The following is a 22,107-nucleotide window of genomic DNA, read 5'->3' on the forward strand; positions in this document are numbered from 1 at the left end:
TAGAAGCAGGGGTATTAAAAGAAACCCGGAGCAGGTGTAATACACCGCTACTACCAGTGAAAAAGGCGGACGGAGAAAAATGGAGATTGGTGCATGACCTAAGGGCAATTAATGAGGTAGTGGAAGATATGCCAGCAGAGGTTCCAAACCCTTATACCTTGATGACAAATATACCACCTGAAAGTAGATGGTTTACTGTAGTAGACCTATGTTCGGCATTTTTTAGTGTGCCACTAGCTCAAGAAAGTCAGTATCTCTTTGCATTTACGTACGAGGGGAAACAATACACATACAACAGGATGCCCCAAGGATTTAAACATTCCCCACATGTATTCAATCAGGTGTTGAGAGCAGATTTAGAAGGAATGCAGTTGGAAGGAACACTAATACAATATGTGGATGATTTATTATTATGCACAGGAACACAAGAACAATGCAGGAAGGATAGTTTAAAACTATTGAAAAGACTAGCAGAAGGGGGCCATAAAGTTTCCAGGAAAAAGCTGCAGCTGTGCCAGAAAAAGGTAGAATACTTGGGAAGAGAAATATCAGCAGGACAGAAGGAGATAGCTTCACAGCAAATAGAAGCAGTACTAAAGGTTCCGAAACCACAGACGGTGGGACAAATGATGACATTTTTGGGAATGACAGGATTCAGTTCAGAATGGGTGGAGAGCTATGCCGAAAAAACGCAGGCACTACGAAAGATAATGAAGGAGGCAGGGTGCGGAGAACTAAAAGCCAAACTAAAATGGGATAAAGATGCGTCAGACGCATTTGAGAATATAAAGAGAGAAATGGCACAGGCACCAGCCTTGGCTTTACCGACCTATGACAAACCCTTTGACTTATTTGTGAGTAACAGAGAAGCCGGATTTGCTACAGCAATGTTAATGCAGGAAAATTGCAAGGGTAGACGAAGGCAGGCTGTAGCATATTACAGTACCAAGCTAGACGACGTAGCAATGGGATACCTGGCTATCAAGGCCTGGCAGCAGCTTGGTGGGCGTACGAAAAGGCAGCCACGGTCACAATGGGATATCCGATAAACATACATGTATACCATAAGGTAGCTGAATTGATTGAGCAAGGAAAATTTGTGCTGACACCTGCTAGGATCCATCATTATCGAATGCTAACCACATTTCCAGATATCACGATTATAAAGTGCAACAGAGTAAATCCAGCTGATTACATGCCATTACCTCATGAAGGAGAAGAACATGAATGCTTAAGAGAAGCAAAAACATTTATGAAACTGAGAAAAGATTTAAGAGCAGAGGGACTAGTGACAGAAGGGAAAAGGATACTGTATGTAGATGGCTCATGTTACAGGGATCACTTAGGAAACCACGCAGGCTATGCCATAGTTGAACAGAAAGGGGAAACACTTGAAGTCATAGAAGCAGAGAAATGTGAACAGCCCTGTTCAGCCCAACTGGCAGAACTTAAAGCATTGACCAGAGCATGTGAGCTAGCAAACGGGGAAGCATTGGAAATTTATACTGATTCGGCCTATGCCCACGGGGTCTGCCATCTGTTCGGGGCAATATGGAAGCAAAGGGGATTTATGAAAAGCGGAGGAGGACCAATACAACACGAAGGTCAAATCAGGGCTTTAATAAGGGCCATGATGGGTCCAAGGGAATTAGCCATAATTAAGTGTCAGGCGCATAAAAAGGGAGCAGACAGCATCACACAGGGAAACACCAAAGCCGACAAGGCAGCTAAAGAAGCGTCAGGATGCATTGAGGCTACGATAGCCCCAGTAGAAATAGCAAGGCCGCACCCAGGGCCAGGTACGGGGGATATCGAACCTCATATCACATTAGAAGATGTAGCACAGTTACAGGAGGAAACCTCTGTAGCTGAAAAGACAATGTGGAAAGATAGAGGAGCACTACAGGGACAACAGGACAGGATATGGAGAAATGGGGAGGGATTGGTCATAGCACCCACATCATTACTAACCGTACTAATTAGCGAAGCGCATGGAGTGGACCACTGTGCAAGAGGAGAAGTGGCTAGAAAGATCAAGAAGGAAGGATTCTGGTCACCATACCTGCAAAACTCGATTGACTACATACTAAGTCAGTGTGAGGTGTGTGCTCAGAATAACATCAGGAAGGGCATTACTGCCCTAATAGGGCATACACCCATTCCTGAAGGACCATTTAAACATCTATGCATGGACTATGTGGATATGGGAAAGGTGGTAAGAGGGAAAAGATACATGCTAGTGATTATTGATAGATTCAGCAGATGGATAGAAACAACGCCATCCAAAGATCAAGGATCTGGAACGGTGATTAACTTCCTGTCAAAAGAAATTATCCCAAGATTTGGCATACCCACGCAATTAAGTTCAGACAATGGATCTGCTTTTATAGGAAGGGCACTGAGAGAGACACTCTCGGCACTCCGAATAAAGCAGAAGTTTGGATGTGTATATCATCCTCAATTCCAAGGAATGGTGGAGAGAGCAAACGGGACCCTTAAGGCTAAAATAAGCAAAATTTGCAGTGAAACAGGGAAAAACTGGATAGATGCTCTGCCATTGGCTCTAATGCAATACAGGAGTCAGGAAAACAGAATCACACATTTGAGCCCTCATGAAATGATGACAGGAAGAGTAATGCCGGTACCCAAGATCAGGGGATCAGGAGGTCCTACGCTAGAATGTTTAGATCAAAGCACAAAAGAATATATACAACAATTAACTGTTATACATAGAACTATATCTGAACAGGAAAAAGCCAAGGAGGAGGAGAATCCGGTAACAGAACATCAGATCAAGCCTGGAGATCGAGTATACATCAGAAAGTTCCGGAGACGTTGGAACGAACCGAGACGAGAAGGACCGTTTGAAGTCACCAAAGTGTCTCCCACGGCGTTGCAAGTAGAAGGCAGTACACTGTGCTTTCACTTGAACCATTGTACCAGAACGGTACCAGGGGTGGGGGAGAGAAGGGAAATTGAAGAAGTACACAGAGTGGATAGAGGTGATAGCGAGGAAGAAATAGAAATACACGGGGAGAATCGTGGGGAGGAGGAACAGAGCCAAGGAAGAACAAAAAGAATAGAGGATGATGAAAGTAGTTCTGTACATGAGCTGGCTGATGATACAAATGCCCAGCCTGAGCCTATTAGTCAAGGTGCCGAGGGAGGTGAGGACAGGGAAGGGGCCCCATTCCCCACCTGGGAGTTGGAAACTATTTCCCTTAGGAACTTCCGTGACCCATAGAAAAGGAGAATGGGATACGGAAGACATAAGGGTGCAAAATCAGGAAGATAGAGTATTAAGACGAACAAAACGTGAACGATTAGTGAGCACAAATACTATTTGGGAAAAAGCGCAGAAAAACAAATGGTGGAAATGGGCTGAGTATACAGGTCAGAGAAACAGTGATGGGAAAGAGTGTGTAGTATGCGCATCAGAGAAACCTAACACCCAAGTAACTGATATACCATGGGGATCAGGAGACTGTAGAACCAGGAAACAAAGCTGGAGAAAGGAAAATTGCCGTCCATATACCACATATATACGGTATCATATGATAGGGAATCGGAACTACTCGTATGAGAAGATAGACTGTTCCGGATCCGCATGTGATAACCTTTGTAAAGGTGAGTCGCCGTTGTGTCAATACCACTGCATCCTGTTTGCGGGGGTAAAAAAGGGCATCTACAACTTGACCCACAGATGTCCAAAGTGGCCAAAAACGACAGTAGACGCGGTCCCAAAGGAATGGAGTGTAGAGCCCAACTTACAAATCCAAGATTGCTATTGGAAGGAAAGTAGCACAGGAAGTAGTGTGGGAAATTACACAGGAAAGTGTGAAAGGATTTGGAATATAACCGATGCTCTTAATCTGATCCTCTCAGGAGAGGGATGGGCACCCCCTCCTTATGTGTTAGACTATCAAGAAAATCAACTGGCCGATCTCTGGTGGCTTTGTGGCCCGGAGAAAGGGCTATTGGCAAAATTACCACAGAATTGGAAGGGACTATGTGCCCGAGTTATGCTTGCCCAGAGCACTGTGATACTACCGGTGGAAAGAAAAATTAAATCACAAAGAATTAAGAGGGCATATACCCCTGACCCTACGATAAAATTGGACGCAATCGGACAGCCCCGCGGCATCCCGAATGAGTTCAAAGCTAGGAACGAAATAGCTGCAGGGTTTGAATCCCTCTTTGTTTGGATCACACCCAGCAAGAATACTGAGTGGATCAATTACATCTATTATAATCAGCAGAGGTTTATTAATTATACGAATGATGCCCTGGAGGCCTTAGGAGAGCAGTTGGATGCGACCAGCAAAATGGCGTGGCAAAATCGACAGGCGTTAGATTGGCTCCTGGCAGAGAAAGGAGGGGTGTGTGTTATGTTTGGGGATCAGTGCTGCACATTTATCCCTAATAACACTAATCCAGAGGGGTCATTTACACAAGCCATGAATAAGTTAAGAAATCTTAAGAAAGAAGTGAAAGAAAATGCTGGGTTTGGGCATGAGGTATGGAGTTGGCTGGACAGAATATTAGGAAGATGGGGGGCGTGGTTTGCCAAAGCTGGAGCTGTAGCAATCGCAACAATAATCATTCTGGGATTGATATTTTGTTGTTTTTTACCCGCCCTGAGATCCTTCCTTACCAGAGTGGCAGCGCGGCAGATGGTGACGCGGGTGCTAAGCAGCTCACGCTCAAGAGAAAAAACAGAGGAATGGGAAAATCTTGAGCCGCCCCCGCTGAGTGGATTCACAATGACCTTGGTCGAAGTTGAAACTCGTCACTCTGTAAAATAACTACAATAGTGGAAGATCACCTTGTGGAAACAACAGCACCTTGCTGAAGTCCGCGCGAAACCAGGAGAACTTAGTCTGTACACAGGAATCAGTCTTTTTCCCTTCCCTAGACAAGAGTGGGAAGGTTTTTGGCTGATGACTGTCAGGGGCAGGCAATCTGGAGGAGCAACCCAAAAATCAGAACCGGGATAGACAAATTATGATAAAGTTAGAATAGGGACACTGATCCCTGACCAAAATATTCGGCTCCTCCACATCGCCTGCAAAGAGTGATTAAAATAAAATACAAATGGGATTGAGCGAGGGGATTATTTGAACTTGATAATTGGGATGAGGCTAGGGAAGCCTCAAAGGGGGGATTGTAAGGGAAATTGTATTAGATATTGTATGAGCTAGGTATGAAATTCAGATTCACAGGTTTTAGTAAAATGATATAGCAGATTTAGGTGAGTAGTGAGATGGGTATATAACCTAAAATAACTTCGTGTGACCTAATATAATCAAGTGTAGTCGATATGATCAAAGTGGAGAAACTAGAGAAGTAATATAGCAATCACTAATTAAGGAAAGCAGACAATAGTCACTTAAGAAAACAAGGAAGACTGCTCGGTGGTTCAACTTAATAGTGGACCATAAATCAGCAAAGAGAATGTCTTTTTCTTCTGAATGTCTTTTTCTTCTAAACACATTCGGCCTTAGCCTGCAAAACCACGATTATTATACAAACAGAAAAGTTCAGATAAGAGCAAGAGTTATAACCACCATGGTTTAAGAGACAAAGAGATATAACAGGGAGCGACCAATTGCAAAGAAAACAGATAAAGGGTCAACTAAAATTAATGGTGGCCAAAGAAAGGTCGGGCTGTAGGGTAAGATAACAACCAAGGACAGGCTGTAAAAGGGAGAGGAGGATCTTGAGATATGAGGCTTAAATGTACATAAAAGAGTGTAAGCCCAAGGGCTCTTTGGAGTGTTCCGGACGTTCCCGACTTTATCTCTTGTGCTGAGAAATAAAGTCTATTGCTTGGAAGATCGCTGCTCAGACTCTCTGTTTTAATTGATGTGAATAAATTGTCGTCCTGGGGAACCACGACACACGCTGCATGCTTCCAGCCCCTGACCCCCAAGCACCTCCTTCCTCCCCTCCCCCCCACCAAGAGTATCACTGCTCTTGCCCTCTGAGGGCCACCCCCTGATACTCTGCAGGAGTCATGCCACCATTTCTTTCTTGGCTCCTTCTGTCCCCACAGGAGAAGAATGCCCAGAACACTCATGAGAGGGTGAAGAAAGAGGGTGGTGAGCCTGACCTCTGGGTCTTCACCACCTTTGTGGAGCGAGTGCTGGACCTGTCCAGAGAGGACATCTGAGCAACAGCATGGTCGAGAAGTGAGCACCTGTCAATCCTCCACTCAATTTGAGTCAATTACTAAGGGGCAAAGGTTTAAGGTGCGAGGGGCAAGGTTTAAAGGAGATGTACGAGGCAGTTCTTTTTCACAGAGGGTGCTGGGTGCCTGGAACTCGCTGCCGGGGGAGGTCGTGGAACTAGGTATTATAATGACTTTTAAGGGGCATCTTGAAAAATACATGAATGGGATGGGAATAGAGGCACATGGTCCCTGGAAGGATAGGGGGTTACCATTCAGATGGGCAGCATGGTCGCTGCAAGCTTGGAGGGCTAAAGGGCATGTTACTGTAATGTAATCTTCTTTGTGATTTGTTCTATGTTCAAAGGAGAAATGTCAAGCAACTTTCTGGCATCCCAGATTCCTATCCCTCCCTTGCACTTAACCTTGCGTCCTGTGTTGCTGGAGCAGATCCGGACGCAGCAGGGCCATTTGGAATTGAGGCCCCCACTACAGCTCCCGTCCATCCTGAGATTGACAGTTCCAAAACTCCAAGAGGAAGCAGATGAAGGGACTTCCAAGGGTGACACTGTTTTGGCGTCAGCTTCCAACTTACAACTCACCATCCCAGACACTCTCATATCGGTAAGTCCAGTTAGTGGTGAGGCTTCTGGGCCACTCTCTGGTGAGCACGACACATCTGATAATGTACATCAGGTGAAGGAGGGAACGTCCGAGGTCTCTGGCACGCGGGGGCCAGCTGGACGTGAGGACTCAGCTGGCCCCAGTCTACATGCTGGTCCTCTGAGATCACTTCTCCCTCAGCTGCTGGAGATGAAGCAACAGAGCCGAGGAGGCAGGAGGGGCTGAAAGCCACACTGGACCAACTGCAAGGCTGTTGGGAGGAGTCCCAAAGTTTTCAAGTGGACCAGCTATTGCCTGTCTTGCATGATTCCCAGGCCAACACAGCCAGGTTGGCGGCCGCAGTGGAAAACCTGGTAATCCTCACCACCAAAGGTTTTCAAAGCTTGCAGAGGGATTTGGACCAACAAGAAAAATGGGCTGAAAAATGGCAAATGGAATTTAATGCAGACAAGTGTGAGATATTGCACTTTGGAAGGACAAACCAAAGAAGAACGTACAGGGTAAATGGTAGGACTCTGAAGAGTGCAGTTGAACAGAGGGATCTGGGAATGCAGGTACAGAATTCCCTAAAAGTGATGTCACAGGTGGATAGGGTCGTAAAGAGTGCCTTTGGTACATTGGCCTTTATAAATCGGAGTATCGAGTATAAAAGTTGGAGTGTTATGGTAAGGTTATATAAGGCATTGGTGAGGCCGAATTTAGAGTATTGTGTACAGTTTTGGTCACCTAGTTACAGGAAGGATGTAAATAAGGTTGAAAGAGTGCAGAGAAGGTTCACAAGGATGTTGCCGGGACTTGAGAAGCTGAGTTACAGAGAGAGATTGAATAGGTTGGGACTTTATTCCCTGGAGCGTAGAAGAATGAGGGGAGATTTGATAGAGGTGTATAAGATTTTGATGGGTATAGATAGAGTGAATGCAAGCAGGCTTTTTCCACTGAGGCTAGGGGAGAAAAAAACCAGAGGGCATGGGTTAAGGGTGAAAGGAGAAAAGTTTAAAGAGAATATTAGAGGGGGCTTCTTCACGCAGAGAGTGGTGGGAGTGTGGAATGAGCTGCCTGATAAAGTGGTAAACTTTTAACATTTAAGAAAAACTTGGACGGGTTCATGGATGAGAGGGGTGTGGAAGGATATGGTCCAAGTGCAGGTCAGTGGGACTAGACAAAAAATGGTTCAGCACAGACAAGAAGGGCCAAAAGGCCTGTTTCTGAGCTGTAATTTTCTATCGTTTCCAAGCAATGGCCAAGTCACAGCAGGCCAAAGCAGAGTCCCGCGGCTGAGACACAGTCGGCCACACCTCAGGGACTGAACAGGCTTCTCGATGTTTTGCGGACTATGGCTGAAAGGCTCGAGAGCTTGCATGAGACCCAGCAGGACAGTGCTGAGACACAGCATGTTACGGCAGCAGCCCTTGAGAACGTGGCCCAGTCGCAGAGGGACATGGCTGAGGGGCTGCAGAGCATGGCCCAGTCTCAGAGGGCACTTCCTGCTGCCATTGACAGGTGGCCCCTGACTCAGGTAGCCATCGCAGGGGGCTCGACCACCATGGGTGGTCCTCAAGGACTGGCAGGGCCAGGTAATGCCGGAGCTTCTGGAGCTCACTGCAAAAGCACCGCCGTCCTATGGAGTGACCCAGGGGCCCACAGGAACCCCAAGGGAGGAGGAAGGGCTCGAGCCCATGCCAGGGCCTTCCAGCCAGGAGACTGTGGCTGTGGCTACACCTTTTGACTCCCCCCTTCCTGACACCGGAGCATCTCAGGGGCAGCGGGATGAACAGATACGTCCCAGACATCTGAAGACAGCCAGGACCCTCAAGGTCCAGGCCCTCCAGAAGGCACCCCCCAAGCACACCACAAGCCATGGGGCGAGGTAGACAGCTAAACCCCTCCGATGTACATTCTGGGGAGACACCATGAGGTAGGTGTAGACATGTAAGGTTAGGAAGTTGTAGTTGCACTAAGATGGCACGGGTGAAGGGGCTACAATAGTCAGATAGATTCTTAAGCAACTTAACATTTTCTGTTCACAAGTTTTTGTTAGCACTTATTATTTAGACACTTTTATTGTAATCAATAAATGTTTTTACACTACCCATCTATGGCTAATTTGTCTCAGATGTGTCTCGAACAGGAATGCTGTCACCCTGACAGTCTCCGGAGGGATCCTTCATTTGATATCATTTGGGGAGGCCCCTCAATGCTGTGTTCACTGATAAAACAAAACCATTGGTTTCCCAGAACCCACGAGCGATTCCTTCCTCACCCCCACCCCACCTGCCCTGGGGCCTGGTATGGAGGTTTACAGATCCCTTACCCACGACACAGATGTGGGCCCAGTGCCAGCATGCATGTGGAACTCAGGTCGGAGTCAGATTAGTTTGCATCAGGGCATCATCATAATGGTGCTCAGCGAGTCGTCATCACCCTCCTGCCTGTCAAAAAGACTCGCTAACACAGCGTACCCAGGCCCACCACTCTGATGTTACAATGTTGCAGGAGATTGTGTGACTTTAGGAGCGGGGGGATCATGATGGAACCCACGGGCAGAAACACAGGCCTCTAGATGGCAAAGTGCTGGTGATCAGGGTCTCCCTCACCGTCCTCGCATGCCTGATCCTTGCTGTCATCCCTCCAGCGCCCAGGTGGCATTGTCCTCCTCTTCCTCCTGCTGGACCGCCTCCTCGCAGCGATACCCAGCTGGTCGGCCTCCTTGCCCTCCTCCTTCTCCAAAAGGTCTCTTCTCTGCTGCACCAGGTTGTGTAGAGCACAGCACACTACGACAATGTGGGAAGAAATCAGGAGCTGTGTTGTAGGACCCTGCCAGAGCAGTCCAGGCAACGGAACTGTATTTTCACGAGCCCTATGCATCTCTCCACTATAGAGCAGGTGGCAACGTGGGCCTCATTGTACCAGGTCTCCGCCTCAGTCTTAGGTCTCCGCACAGGCGTCATCAGGCTGAAGCGGGTACCCCATGTCACCCGCGAGCCATTCCTGCAGCCTGGGCTCCTCCTCAAAGGCCTCCAGTATGTCAGCTCCTCAGAATAACCCTGCTGGGGTGTCTGGCGCAAATGTGCACGATGTTCATCTTGTGGTCACAAACCAATTGCACATTTAGGGAGTGGAAGCCCTTTCTGTTGATGAATTGACATGGATTCTGAAGTGGAGCCTTGAGGGCGACATGGGTTCAGTCGAGAACTCCCTGCACATGAGGTATCCTCGCAATGGCCACAAATCCTGCAGCCCAGACTTCCTGCTGGGCCTGGTCCAGGTCAAATTTGACATACTGGCCAGCCTGGGCATACAGGGCATCCGTGACCTCCTTGACATAGATGTGGACAGCTGACTGGGAAACGCCACATACACCTCTGCTGGGGGTCTGGAAGAAGCCACTGGCATAAAAGTTCAAAGCGGCCATCAATTTGACAGCCAAAAAAAGTGGGTAACCCCCCCCCCCTCCATCTCCCGCCACCACCACCACCCGCCAAGGTGCCAGGTCCTGCAACGAATGGCACAGGTGTTGCACTGTCTCCTTTCAGAGCTAGAGTCGTCGGCAGCACACGGTGTCCAACATTTGTTCAAACAAAACTTGTGGGCGGAACTACCGGGGTCTCCGTTCCCTCCTTCTCCTATGCCTCCCCTCTGGGTGAATGGCAGCCACTTCCTGCCTCTCGTGGCCATCTCCCTCTACTCCTGCAAGTGGTAAGGCCTGGGCCTACTCTGCCCATAATTCATCCTCCTGCTCCTCCTCCTCAGCTCCAGCAGCAACCAAGAGAACAACAAGATCAATGGGTTGTATCGCAAAAGCCATCTCGTTAATCTGAAGTGAGGAGGGGGGGGGGGAGATTTGTAGAAGGGGGAGACAGATGGAGAGGTTAATGAACGCTGCTTTCCCCTAGCCCAGCAACACATATTGCCCATACTGCCCATCCCCCCCTCCCCCCACCACAGGCCCCCCAGCAACACAGTGCCCCCCCCCTATTCCCCACCCGCAGGCTCCTCAGCATGACAGCCCCCACATCGCCCACCAACACAGCCCTCCCATCTCCTAGCAACACAGATCCCCCCCATCCTCCCCCATTAACACACACCCAGAACTCATGCAGTAGTGAGCACAGACACTTCTGTTTGAAAAGTCCTGAGGCTGCAGCACTGCCATTTCAAAGGGCTTCCAGGACATCCCCCACCTGGAAGAATGCTGCGTGCACTAGGACCCAGCAGCAACCCCAAGACCCGAGGTCAGTGCTGAGACTCAGGTCTGTGCTGCAAATCGGATACCCTGCTGAGCAACAGCCCCCAGCCCCACACACACTCGCAGAGCCATCCTGACCTGAAATGCAACATGGCCGCCACAAAACGACCCTCGGTGAGCATCACGGTGCTGTCCAGTGGAAGAAGGCACTCACCTCCTCACTAACCCTCACTGTTGGAGCGCTAGAATCGGACTTTTATGGAGCATGTCTGTTGCAGACCGATGCAGATTGGGCGAACGTGGTGGTAAAGGCAGATGTGCTGGTAAAGTGGGGCGTGCAGCTCGCTAATTGGATTAAGATGCATGCAAATTTATTTAATTGGTGCCGCACCTGTTTTGGGTGGGATCCCGATCGCGCCGATTTTTTGGTCTTGGTAAAGTGGGAACTGGAACGAAAATGGGCACAGATCGCGCTCATCATCTCACTCCCAACTTTACCAAATTTTTGCGCCCAAAAACGGGCGCAACATGATACCGCCCTACAAGTCAGTTAGACACCTAAAAATAGGTGTGCTAAATTTGCAACTACATATTACAGTTTGTAATAGGACATATTCCCCTCCAAGTGAAGACATTCTTAGAGTGGTCAGCAACTACTCCATGGAGTGGATGGCCTGTGGGTCTGCAGCTAGTTTCTCCACATATTGGCAACACATGAAGAATGGTTTCTTAGCGTCATAGAGGTTTACAGCATGGAAACAGGCCCTTCGGCCCAACATGTCCATGCCGCCCTTTTTTTTAAAACCCGTAAGCTAATCCCAATTGCCTGCATTTGGCCCATATCCCTCTATACCCATCTTACCCATGTAACTATCTAAATGCTTTTTAAAAGACAAAATTGTACCGCCTCTCCTACTACCTCTGGCAGCTTGTTCCAGACACTCACCACCCTCTGTGTGAAACAATTGCCCCTCTGGACACTTTTGTATCTCTCCCCTCTCAAATTAAACCTATGCCCTCTAGTTTTAGGCTCCCCTACCTTTGGGAAAAGATATTGACTATCTAGCTGATCTATGCCTCTCATTATTTTATAGACCTCTATAAGGTCACCCCTCAGCCTCCTGCGCTCCAGAGAAAAAAGTCCCAGTCTATCCAGCCTCTCCTTATCACCCAAACCATCAAGTCCCGGTAGCATCCTAGTAAATCTTTTCTGCACTCTTTCTAGTTTAATAATATCCTTTCGATAATAGGGTGACCAGAAGTGCACACAGTATTCCAAGTGTGGCCTTACCAATGTCTTGTACAACTTCAACAAGACGTCCCAACTCCTGTATTCAATGTTCTGACCGATGAAACCAAGCATGCCGAATGCCTTCTTCACCACTCTGTCCACCTGTGATTCCACTTTCAAGGAGCTATGAACATCTACCCCTAGATCTCTTTGTTCTGTAACTCTCCCCAAAGCTCTACCATTAACTGAGTAAGTCCTGCCCTGGTTCAATCTACCAAAATGCATCACTTCGCATTTGTCTAAATTAAACTCCATCTGCCATTCATCAACCCACTGACCCAATTGATCAAGATCCCGTTGCAATTGCAGATGACTTTCTTCACTGTCCACTATGCCACCAATATCAGTGTCATCTGCAAACTTACTAACCATGCCCCCTATATTCTCATCCAAATCATTAATATAAATGACAAATAACAGTGGACCCAGCACTGATCCCTGAGGCACACTGCAGGTTTTGAAGGTCACAAGTGCTCTCATCCTATAGGTATGCAGACAGTGTAGAGCCAAAAATGATTACTGTAAGCTTGACAACGAGGTTGAACAGGTATTTTGTGTCGGTCTTCACAGTGGAAGACACAAATAACATGCCAAAAATTGATGACAAGAAGGCTATTGCAGGTGAGGACCTAGAAACTATCACTATCACAAATGAGGTAGTGTTGGGCAAGCTAATGGGGCTACAGATAGACGAGTCTCCCCACCCTGATGGAATGCATTCCAGAGTACTAAAAGAGATGGCGGGAGAAATAGCAAATGCACTCGTGGTAATTTACCAAAATTCGCTGGACTCTTGAGTGGTTCCCACAGATTGGAAAACAGCAAATCTGACACCACTGTTTTAAAAAGGAGGTAGACAAAAGCCGGGTAACTATGGGTGCTTAGCTTAACTTCTGTAGTAGGGAGAATGCTTGAATCTATCATCAAGGAAGAAATAGTGAGACATCTGGATATAAATTGTCCCATTGGAAAACGCAGCATGGGTTCATAAAGGGCAGGTCACGTTTGACTAATTTGGTGGAATTCTTTGAGAACATTACATGGGGAACCTGTAGATGTGGTATATCTGGATTTCCAGAAGGCATTTCACAAGTTGCTGCACCAAAGACTGCTGCATATGATAAAGGTGCACAGTGTTACGGGTAATGTATTAGCATGGATAGAGGATTGGTTAACTAACAGAAAGCAAAGAGTAGGGGTAAATGGATGTTTTTCTGGTTGGCAATCAGTGACTAGTAGTGTGCCTCGGGGATCAGTGTTGGGGCTGCAATTGTTTACGATTTACATAGATGATTTGGAGTTGGGGACCAAGTGCAGTGTGTCAAAATTCACAGATGACACTAATATGAGTGGCAGAGCAAAGTGTGCAGAGGACGCTGAAAGTCTGCAAAGGGACATCGTCTAAGTGAGTGGACAAGGGTCTGACAGATGGAATACAATGTTGGTAAATGTAAGGTCATCCATTTTGGTCGGAATAACAGCAAAATGGACTATTATTTAAATGGTGAAAAATTGCAGCATGCTGCTGTGCAGAGGGACCTGGGTGTCCTTGTGCATGAATCACAAAAAGTTGGTTTGCAGGTGTAGCAGGTAATTAAGAAGGCAAATGGAATTTTGTCCTTCATTGTTAGAGGGATGGAGTTTAAAAACAGCGAGGTTATGTTGCAGCTGTATAAGGTGCTGGTGAGGCCATACCTGGAGTGCTGTGTACAGTTTTGGTCTCCTTACTTGAGAAAGGATATACCGGCACTGGAGGGGATGCACAGGAGATTCACTAGGTTGATTCCGGAGTTGAGAGGATTGGCTTATGAGGAGAGACTGTGTAGACTGGGGCTATACTCATTGGAATTCAGAAGAACGAGGGGAGATCTTATAGAAACATATAAGATTATGAAGGGAATAGATAAGATAGAAGCAGGGAACTTGTTTCCACTGGCAGGTGAAACTAGAATTAGGGGCATGTCCTCAAAATAAGGAGGAGCAGATTTAGGACTGAGTTGAGGAGGAACTTCTTCACACAAAGGGTTGTGAATCTGTGGAATTTCCTGCCCAGTGAAGCAGTTGAGGCTACCTCATTGAATGGTTTTAAGGCAAGGATAGATAAATTTCTGAACAGTAAAGGAATTAAAGTAAAGTGAAATTTATTTATTAGTCACAAGTAGTCTTACATTAACACTGTAATGAAGTTACTGTGAAAATCCCCGAGTCGCCACACACCGGCACCTGTTCAGGTACACTAAGGAAGAATTTGGCATGGCCAATTCACCTAACCTGCACACCTTTGAACTGTGGGAGGAAAGCAGAGCACCTGGAGGAAACCCATGCAGACACGGGGAGAATGTGCAAACTTCACACACAGTAAGGAGTCTGACAACACCAGGTTAAAGTCCAACAGGTTTATTTGGTAGTAAACGCCAGTAGCTTTCGGAGCACTGCTCCTTCGTCAGGTGAGTGGGAGATTTTCACCTGACGAAGGAGCAGCGCTCCAAAAGCTGGTGGCATTTGCTACCAAATAAACCTGTTGGACTTTAACCTGGTGTTGTTAGACTCCTTACTGTGTTTACCCCAGTCCAACGCCGGCATCTCCACATCAAAACTTCACACAGACAGTGACCCAAGCCAGGAATTGAACGCGGGTCCCTGGTGCTGTGAGGCAGCAGTGCTAACCATTCTGCCACTGTGCTGTGCCGCCACATAAGGGTTATGGTGAGCGGGCAGGTAAATGGAGCTAAGTCGACGAAAAGATTTTATTGAATGGCGAAGTAGGCTTGAGAGGCCAGATGGCCTACTCCTGCTCCTAGTTCTTATGTTCTTATGTAGATTAAAAGCAAATTATTGCAAATGTCGCAACCTGAAAAAAAACAGAAAATGCTGTAAAATCTCAGCAGATCTGACAGCAACTGTGGAGAGAGAACAGAAATAATGTTTCGAGTCTGGATGGCTTTCTTCAGAGCTGAAGATAACTTGAAGTAGGATGAGATTTATACTCTTGTATAACAAGGGAACGGGGTAGCGGGGGTGGTGGTTTGGAGCCGTGGGAACTGGATAGAGGGCCAGCGACAGGTGGAGGCAAGGGGAAAATTGACAAAGATGTCATGGACAAAAGGACAACTGTGTTGTATAGTCTGCATGTCAGCAAACCATTTAATATAGTGCGGCAGAACAGTTATATATGATCTAATATCTTTATTAGACACTGTAATGCAGCTTAGCATTAAAAAAAAACAATGTGATTTTTTTCATGGATGAAGCTTTTTTACTCATTCATTGATGTGGGCACTGCTGGCAAAGCCAGTCTTTTTTGTTTAATTGCCTTCAGGAAGCTGGTGGTGAGTGGCATTCTTGAACTGTTGCAATCAATCTGCTGTAGGTATACCCAGTTCTATTGGGAAGGAGATTCAGGATTCTGACTTGGAGTGGAACTTGTGTTTCCATGCGTCTGCTGCCCTTGTGCTTTTAGGTTGTTGCTGTCATGGGTTTAGAAGATTCTGTTGAAGAAGTCTTGGCTAACTTGCAGCAGTTCATTTGTAGGTGATACACACTGCTAGTTTTCTTTCATGTGAGCTGCCAAGAACATGTCCCATTCTGTTTATATACATTATAACTAGCTCCTATACAATTCAACTGGATCCTCTTCATTACATCATTACATTGGCGGCACGGTAGCACAGTGGGGCGGCACAGTAGCACAGTGGTTAGCACTGCTGCTTCACAGCTCCAGGGTCCCAGGTTCGATTCCCAGCTCGGGTCACTGTCTGTGTGGAGTTTGCACATTCTCCTCGTGTCTGCGTGGGTTTCCTCCGGGTGCTCCGGTTTCCTCCCACAGTCCAAAGATGTGCGGGTTAGGTTGATTGGCCAGGTTAAAAATTGCTCCTTAGAGACCTGAGATGCGTAGGTTAGAGGGAATAGCAGGTAAATATGTGGGGGTAGGGCCTGGGTGGGATTGTGGTTGGTGCAGACTCGATGGGCCGAATGGCCTCCTTCTGCACTAAAGGGTTTCTATGATTCTATGATCTAAGCTCAAGCGAAATTGGCATAATTTGATTTCTTCAAAGTAGGGTTATTTTTCTCAGTCACTTGTTGTTTCTCTCACTGTTGCTGGGTCAAAATCCTAGAACTCCCTCCATTAAAGCTCTGTGAGTGTACTTACATCACATGGACAGCAGGATTTTGAGAGGGCAGCTCACCATCACCTTCAAGGGCAATTAGGAATGGGCAAGGAATGCTGACCTGTCGTCAGCAAGCTCAGGGGTGTGAGTTAATGTGACGGTGCATGGTACAATACAAATAGAAGTGACCTAAGGATGAATGTATGCCTAAGAGCAAGTTCCTCCATATACAATCAAATTACAATGAAATTGAAACAGGTGACAAAATATATTAAAAATACATTTCCACAGAATTCAAGCAATAAGATAAGTCATCCTACTTACGACAGAAAGAGATATTTCTCCAATTGGTGACCGGTTCCAGTAACCGAGAACATTGTCGAGAATATTCAGACAAAGTCTGACAACTGCATTGTGTGTCACCTTTGATAGTGCACTTGTACAAATCTCGTTGACATTCCGTTACATAATTTGTCTTTGGTAATTTACAGAGAGGCGCCACTTTATTTAACATACAGGAACAATCAGGCACCTAAAAAAATTCAACAGGTTAGTTTCATGATGAAAATACGAACTATGGAAATTTTTGCCAAGCAAAAAAGTGATTTAAGAAAATGTTCAGATAAGTGAATAAGTAACATATATGTAGACAGATTTTGCTTTATTCGGGGAAGCAATGTTATCCAAGGAAAAGGGAGCAAAGACCTGTTATATCAGATCTCTGCTAGGATTCTTTGTGCTTCTCTTGCGGGATAACTGCCATTTTAAAGATGGAACGAAGATGTACTCCCAACATCACACCTTGCTTTACAATGAGTCCATTCATTTAACACACAGCAGAGCTGCATCTATAAAAGGTCAATCCGAGCTTCAGTTTACATAACATACTTACATAATTAATGTAATTTTCCTCTGATTTTGCAGGGTTCAAAGGGTGACATGTTTCTGAAGGATCGTCTACTTGATATTTACTGACGAACTTGAGAAGTGAAATTGTCTTGCCTAAACAAAGATCATATATATATTTTATTTAAAAATATGTGATCCTGATAACAGAAAAACTGATATAAATTCTACAAATGATGATTCTTATACATTTAAAGTATCCAAGTAACAATAGTGCAAATTGTTTCAGTTAAAATCACAAACCTATTTAAGAGATTTAATTACTCCACAAAAAAGAAATAAATGTATTATTTTTATACCCACCCTGTATCTTCAAGCCTCCTTCACTGCGTATCGTGTTTCAATTCCACTAGCATGAACTTTTCTGTGGTCTCTACCTGTACAACCTTACATCTGATTTCCCTTCCATGCTACTGCCTAGCCGCTTCACACTGAACTCAATGGGGGCAAATTTCCTGGCCCGTGCACTACTTGAACAGCGCAGTGGCCCGGAAGATATGAGTGGGAGCCGAAAATCGGAATTTGCGCCAGGCGACCAGCCCTCTGGGCATCTCCCAGGATATGTTTTTAGAGACCTGGCTTGGGGCCAGCTGAATCCTTGCCTCCGGCAGCTTTCCGCGTGCCCGAACCCTCAGACATTCCCGCCTCCACCCAATGTGCATCAACTGTTGGAAAATGCGCACCAGTAAGTAACCCAGAAGCCTCACCACTATCTGCTCTCGGGGCACTTCTTCTTTGTGCTATCTTCTTGGCGTGACTGCCTATGTGTCCATACTTACAGCTTATATAGAACTCTGCTTTGTTAAAGGGGGGTAAGAAGTCTCACAACACAAGGTTAAAGTCCAACAGGTTTATTTGGTAGCACAAGCCACAAGCTTTCAGAGCGCTGCTCCGAAAGCTTGTGGCTTGTGCTACCAAATAAACCAGTTGGACTTTAACCTGGTGTTGTGAGACTTCTTACTGTGCTTACCAGTCCAATGCTGGCATCTCCACATCATTGTTAAAGGGATCCAGGTGCAGTCAGTTCGGGCCATTCATGTGGATGTTGGATCAATTTCAGGTAGAATACTGTACAAGCTGCCTGGTTTCAATGGGAGGGGAGGAACTGATGGGCCTAACTCTGCAAGGACTGTGTCCGGGGGGAGATGCAATGCTGATGGGCCTCACTCTGTAAGGGGGAATACTCGTAGGGAAGGGGAGGTGGCTGGCAGACAGTGCAGTGTGGACAAATGGGAGCCTTGAGGCCAGCGCAGTGTGCGAGAACAGGAGGGCCTGGCAGTACAGCCAGTGTGTTGGAATGGGGCCATGAGGCCAGTATAGTGTGTGAGGGCAGTCGGAGGGGGGGGGGGCATTGATGCCCGGGTCCGGATCTCCCAGCATACTTGCCCAAAGAATGGGGGGAAAAACTCCCGTTTTCTGCCCACTGGGCACTTAGCATTTTTTGGGAGAATGGGCCCCAATCAGCAATTACTAGTCCACACAGTATGAATTTCAAACCAGGCCAAGATTCAAATGCAAAGATTCAAACACAATTCCACATTATAAATTTCACTATACCACGCGAATAATGGCCTAATCTTTATCAATCAACATTAACAGTAAAAATACACACTACCAAAAACATAGGACTTTGGAACAGGCATCGGCCATTCAGCCCTCCAAAGTCTACTCCAGCATTCAATAAGATCATGGCTGATCTGGTTGTGATCTCATTAACACTTTCCAGTCTGCCCCCCATGGCCCTCGACTCTCAAGCCTATCAAAATCTCACCGACTCTTGATTGAATAAATTCAATGACAGCCCCTACTCCTCCACTGCATTCTGGGAAAGAGAATTCCACAGAGAAAGAATTCATCTTCATACTTCCATCTGTCTGTTTGGAGGCAAGTAGTGGAGGTATGGGGATGGCCTTGGCAAGATGTTCGTCTTCATTGATGACATGCGTTGTGAGGCTTCTTACTGTGCCTACCCCAGTCCAACACCAGCATCTCCACAGCTTCTCTGTAAACTACACACTGTTTTTTGTTCTCTCTCTCTTTCTCTCCAAACTACAAGCTGCTCTATAGCCTCTCTCTCCAAACCGCAGGTTGCTTTTCGGGATCTCTCTCTCCCTCTCTCTTTCTGCAAAGTGCACTATGCCATTTGGGCTCTCTCTCTTGCTCTCTCCAAACTATACAGTGCTGCTTGGATTCTCTGGGCGGCACGGTAGCACAATGGTTAGCACTGCTGCCTCACAGCGCCAGGTTCAATTCCCAGCTTGGGTCACTGTCTGTATGGAGTTTGCACATTCTTCCCATGTCTGCATGGGTTTCCACCGGATGCTCCGATTTCCTCCCACAGTCTAAAAGGCGTGCTGGTTAGGTGCATTGGCCATGCTAAATTCGCTCTCAGTGTACCCGAACAGGCACCGGAGTGTGTCGACTGGGGATTTTTCATAGTAACTTCATTGCAAGGTTAATGTAAGCCTCCTTGTGACACTAATAAATAAACTTTAAACTCTCTCTCCAAAATGCACAGAGTCTTTTGGGCTCTCTCTCTTGTGACAATACTGTGCCTTTAAGAAATGAATTTTATATCATGTTTCGAGTGAAGTGTGTTTTTAAAAGATAGCTCTGTTAAAAAAATGCGGACAGACTACAACCAGCAGCCCATATGCTGAGCATTGCAGAAGGATAATTGCTCCTAATTATTGGAGTGTTTGTTTTAATTTGAGTTTATGCATTTTTGTTATTCCTGGGGTTGGTCCCTAGGGTTTCAGAGTTGGGTTTGATTACATTGATTGACAAGAAAAAAATTATGTGAATGGGTGGAGAGAAAAAAAACAGGCAGTTGCTCTTTGAATTTGATCAGAGAAGTAGCACTTTTCCTCTCCATTTTTTTCTGGAAATTGAAGTCTAGAACCTGCTACAAAATAGATATCTCTCTCCAGAGTTCTGCAAAAGGCAAGAGGTGCTTTCTCCCTCTCTATTTCTGCAGTTCTGCTGTGTGAAAACAGGTCTCTCTTTGGAGTTCTGCTGTTTGTGAAGATAGATCTTTCTCCGAAGGCTGGGTCACTGTCTGTGAGTCAGAAGACAGGTGTCTCTCCATATCTCTGTCCAGAGGGGTTAAAATGCTGGAGAACTGGCAAATCATGTAAGCCTGTGTGTTTTGCTAACTGATTCTGAAGAGGGATTTACATCTATTGGGATATTGCTGAAATTGGAATGAATAAAGATAGCTAGCAGCTAATAATTATATTTTGCCATATTTAAGTATTTTGATGAGTAAAAGTTATGCTTTTTTGTTATATCTTAATTGTGTTGTTAAAAGTTTGTTTTAATAAAAGCTTCCTAGTGGGTCAATGAAGCCACACCTGGAGTCAAACACCTTATGCTTACACTAATGCCGAAATAGGTTAACTTCATAATATACCTTGGAATTTCTAATTTGGTCCCCAACAAAACTAGGGGCTTTTGCGGGATTAAAATCTATAATTCCTTGTCTGCTTTAGGATTACTGAACTCAAAGCCAGTGACTGTTGAGTATTTTTCAGGTGTTCTTTTCAGATGCTGCATTCGTTTTTTTTTAAATAGGGAGTGCCTTGTGGAATAATGGTTCTTTCAATGGCTAAAGTTTTCCTGGGTGTGGAAGAAGTCACTCTGGGAGGTTTACAAAAGGTGGTTAAAGCAAAGCTTTTGGAATTGGCAAAGAAGCAGCAGTTGACATTACCTGAAGGGGCGAGGATGGCGGAAATAATTGCAGTGATCGCTCATCATTTAAAATTTCCAGAAACACAGTCAAATTAATTGGAAATGGCTGAATTCAATGACAAATGAAGCAGCTTGAATTGGAGGCAATGGCAAGGGAGAAAGCAAAAGAGAGGCTATTGCTGCAGAAAAAGGAGAAATAGCCCCAGCAGAACAAAATGAAAGAAAATGAATAGCCCTGGCAGACATTTTGAATTGCAATTGAAAGAAGAGAATTTGAAATTCAGAAACTGGAACTGAAAAGTGAACATCTAATTAAAATGGCAGAGGAAAAGGTAAAAGTTGGGAGTAGTGATGAGGACTCACTAGCTCTATCTACCAATTTTGTTTGAATCAACAATACCCACATGATCTGTGGCCATTTTAATTGTTTAGCTACTTTCTCAACTGAAATGAAAAAGGCTTCCACATCCTTCTCATCAAACCTTGATAGTGCTTGGACATATATAAATAGATCCTCACCAGTTGCATTACTATCTAGGGATTATGATGAGGTGGAAAAAAAAATCTTAAGTGCATATGAACTAGTGCCAGAAGCCTACAAAGGTTTACATATCTAAGGAAGGAACCAGGTCAAATATACAAAGAATTTGAAAGGATCAAACAAAGTAACTTTGACAGGTGGATAAGGGCATTGAAAATAGACTAGACATATGACGCTCTTAGGGAAACAGTTATTTTGGAGGAGCTTAAAAATTCACTTCCCAAAGTAGTGAGAACTCATGTGTAAGTGCAGAGGGTTAAAAGTGCAAGGTCAGCAGCAGAAATGGCAGATGATTACGAGTTGGTTCATAAATCAAATTTTGGCTTTCAACATCAATTTCAACCTGTGAGGGACAGAAACCAGGGAAAAGAGAAATCTTCAGGTGGTAATGGCAAAGGAGATCTCTCTGGAGATAGGAAAGATAGTTTACTTCAGGGTAAGAAGGAAACGCACGAGGGTGGAAGAGAAATAAAAAGCCTCAGATGTTTTCATTGTAATAAATTAGGACACACAAAGTCGCAGTGTTGCTGACTTAAGAAAAGCACTGGGAAGACCGATATGGTAAATCAGGTGGAGGATGAAGCGGATATC

At 45.7% G+C, this 22,107-nt stretch overlaps 1 protein-coding gene across 1 annotated transcript in view; it reads right to left on the bottom strand.

Moving 5' to 3' along the window:
* LOC144499245 (mucin-6-like) overlaps positions 1-22,107 on the bottom strand; it is a 185,375-nt gene that overhangs the window by 157,592 nt on the left and 5,676 nt on the right. The window contains exons 3-4 of the mRNA XM_078221362.1: positions 17,272-17,381; positions 16,704-16,911 (exon numbers count right to left, since the gene is read on the bottom strand). Coding sequence (XP_078077488.1) covers positions 16,704-16,911; positions 17,272-17,381 — 318 coding nt within the window. The remainder of the gene's footprint in view (positions 1-16,703; positions 16,912-17,271; positions 17,382-22,107) is intronic.

This window comes from Mustelus asterias, chromosome 9 (assembly GCF_964213995.1).
Source record: "Mustelus asterias chromosome 9, sMusAst1.hap1.1, whole genome shotgun sequence".
Lineage (NCBI taxonomy): Eukaryota > Metazoa > Chordata > Chondrichthyes > Carcharhiniformes > Triakidae > Mustelus > Mustelus asterias.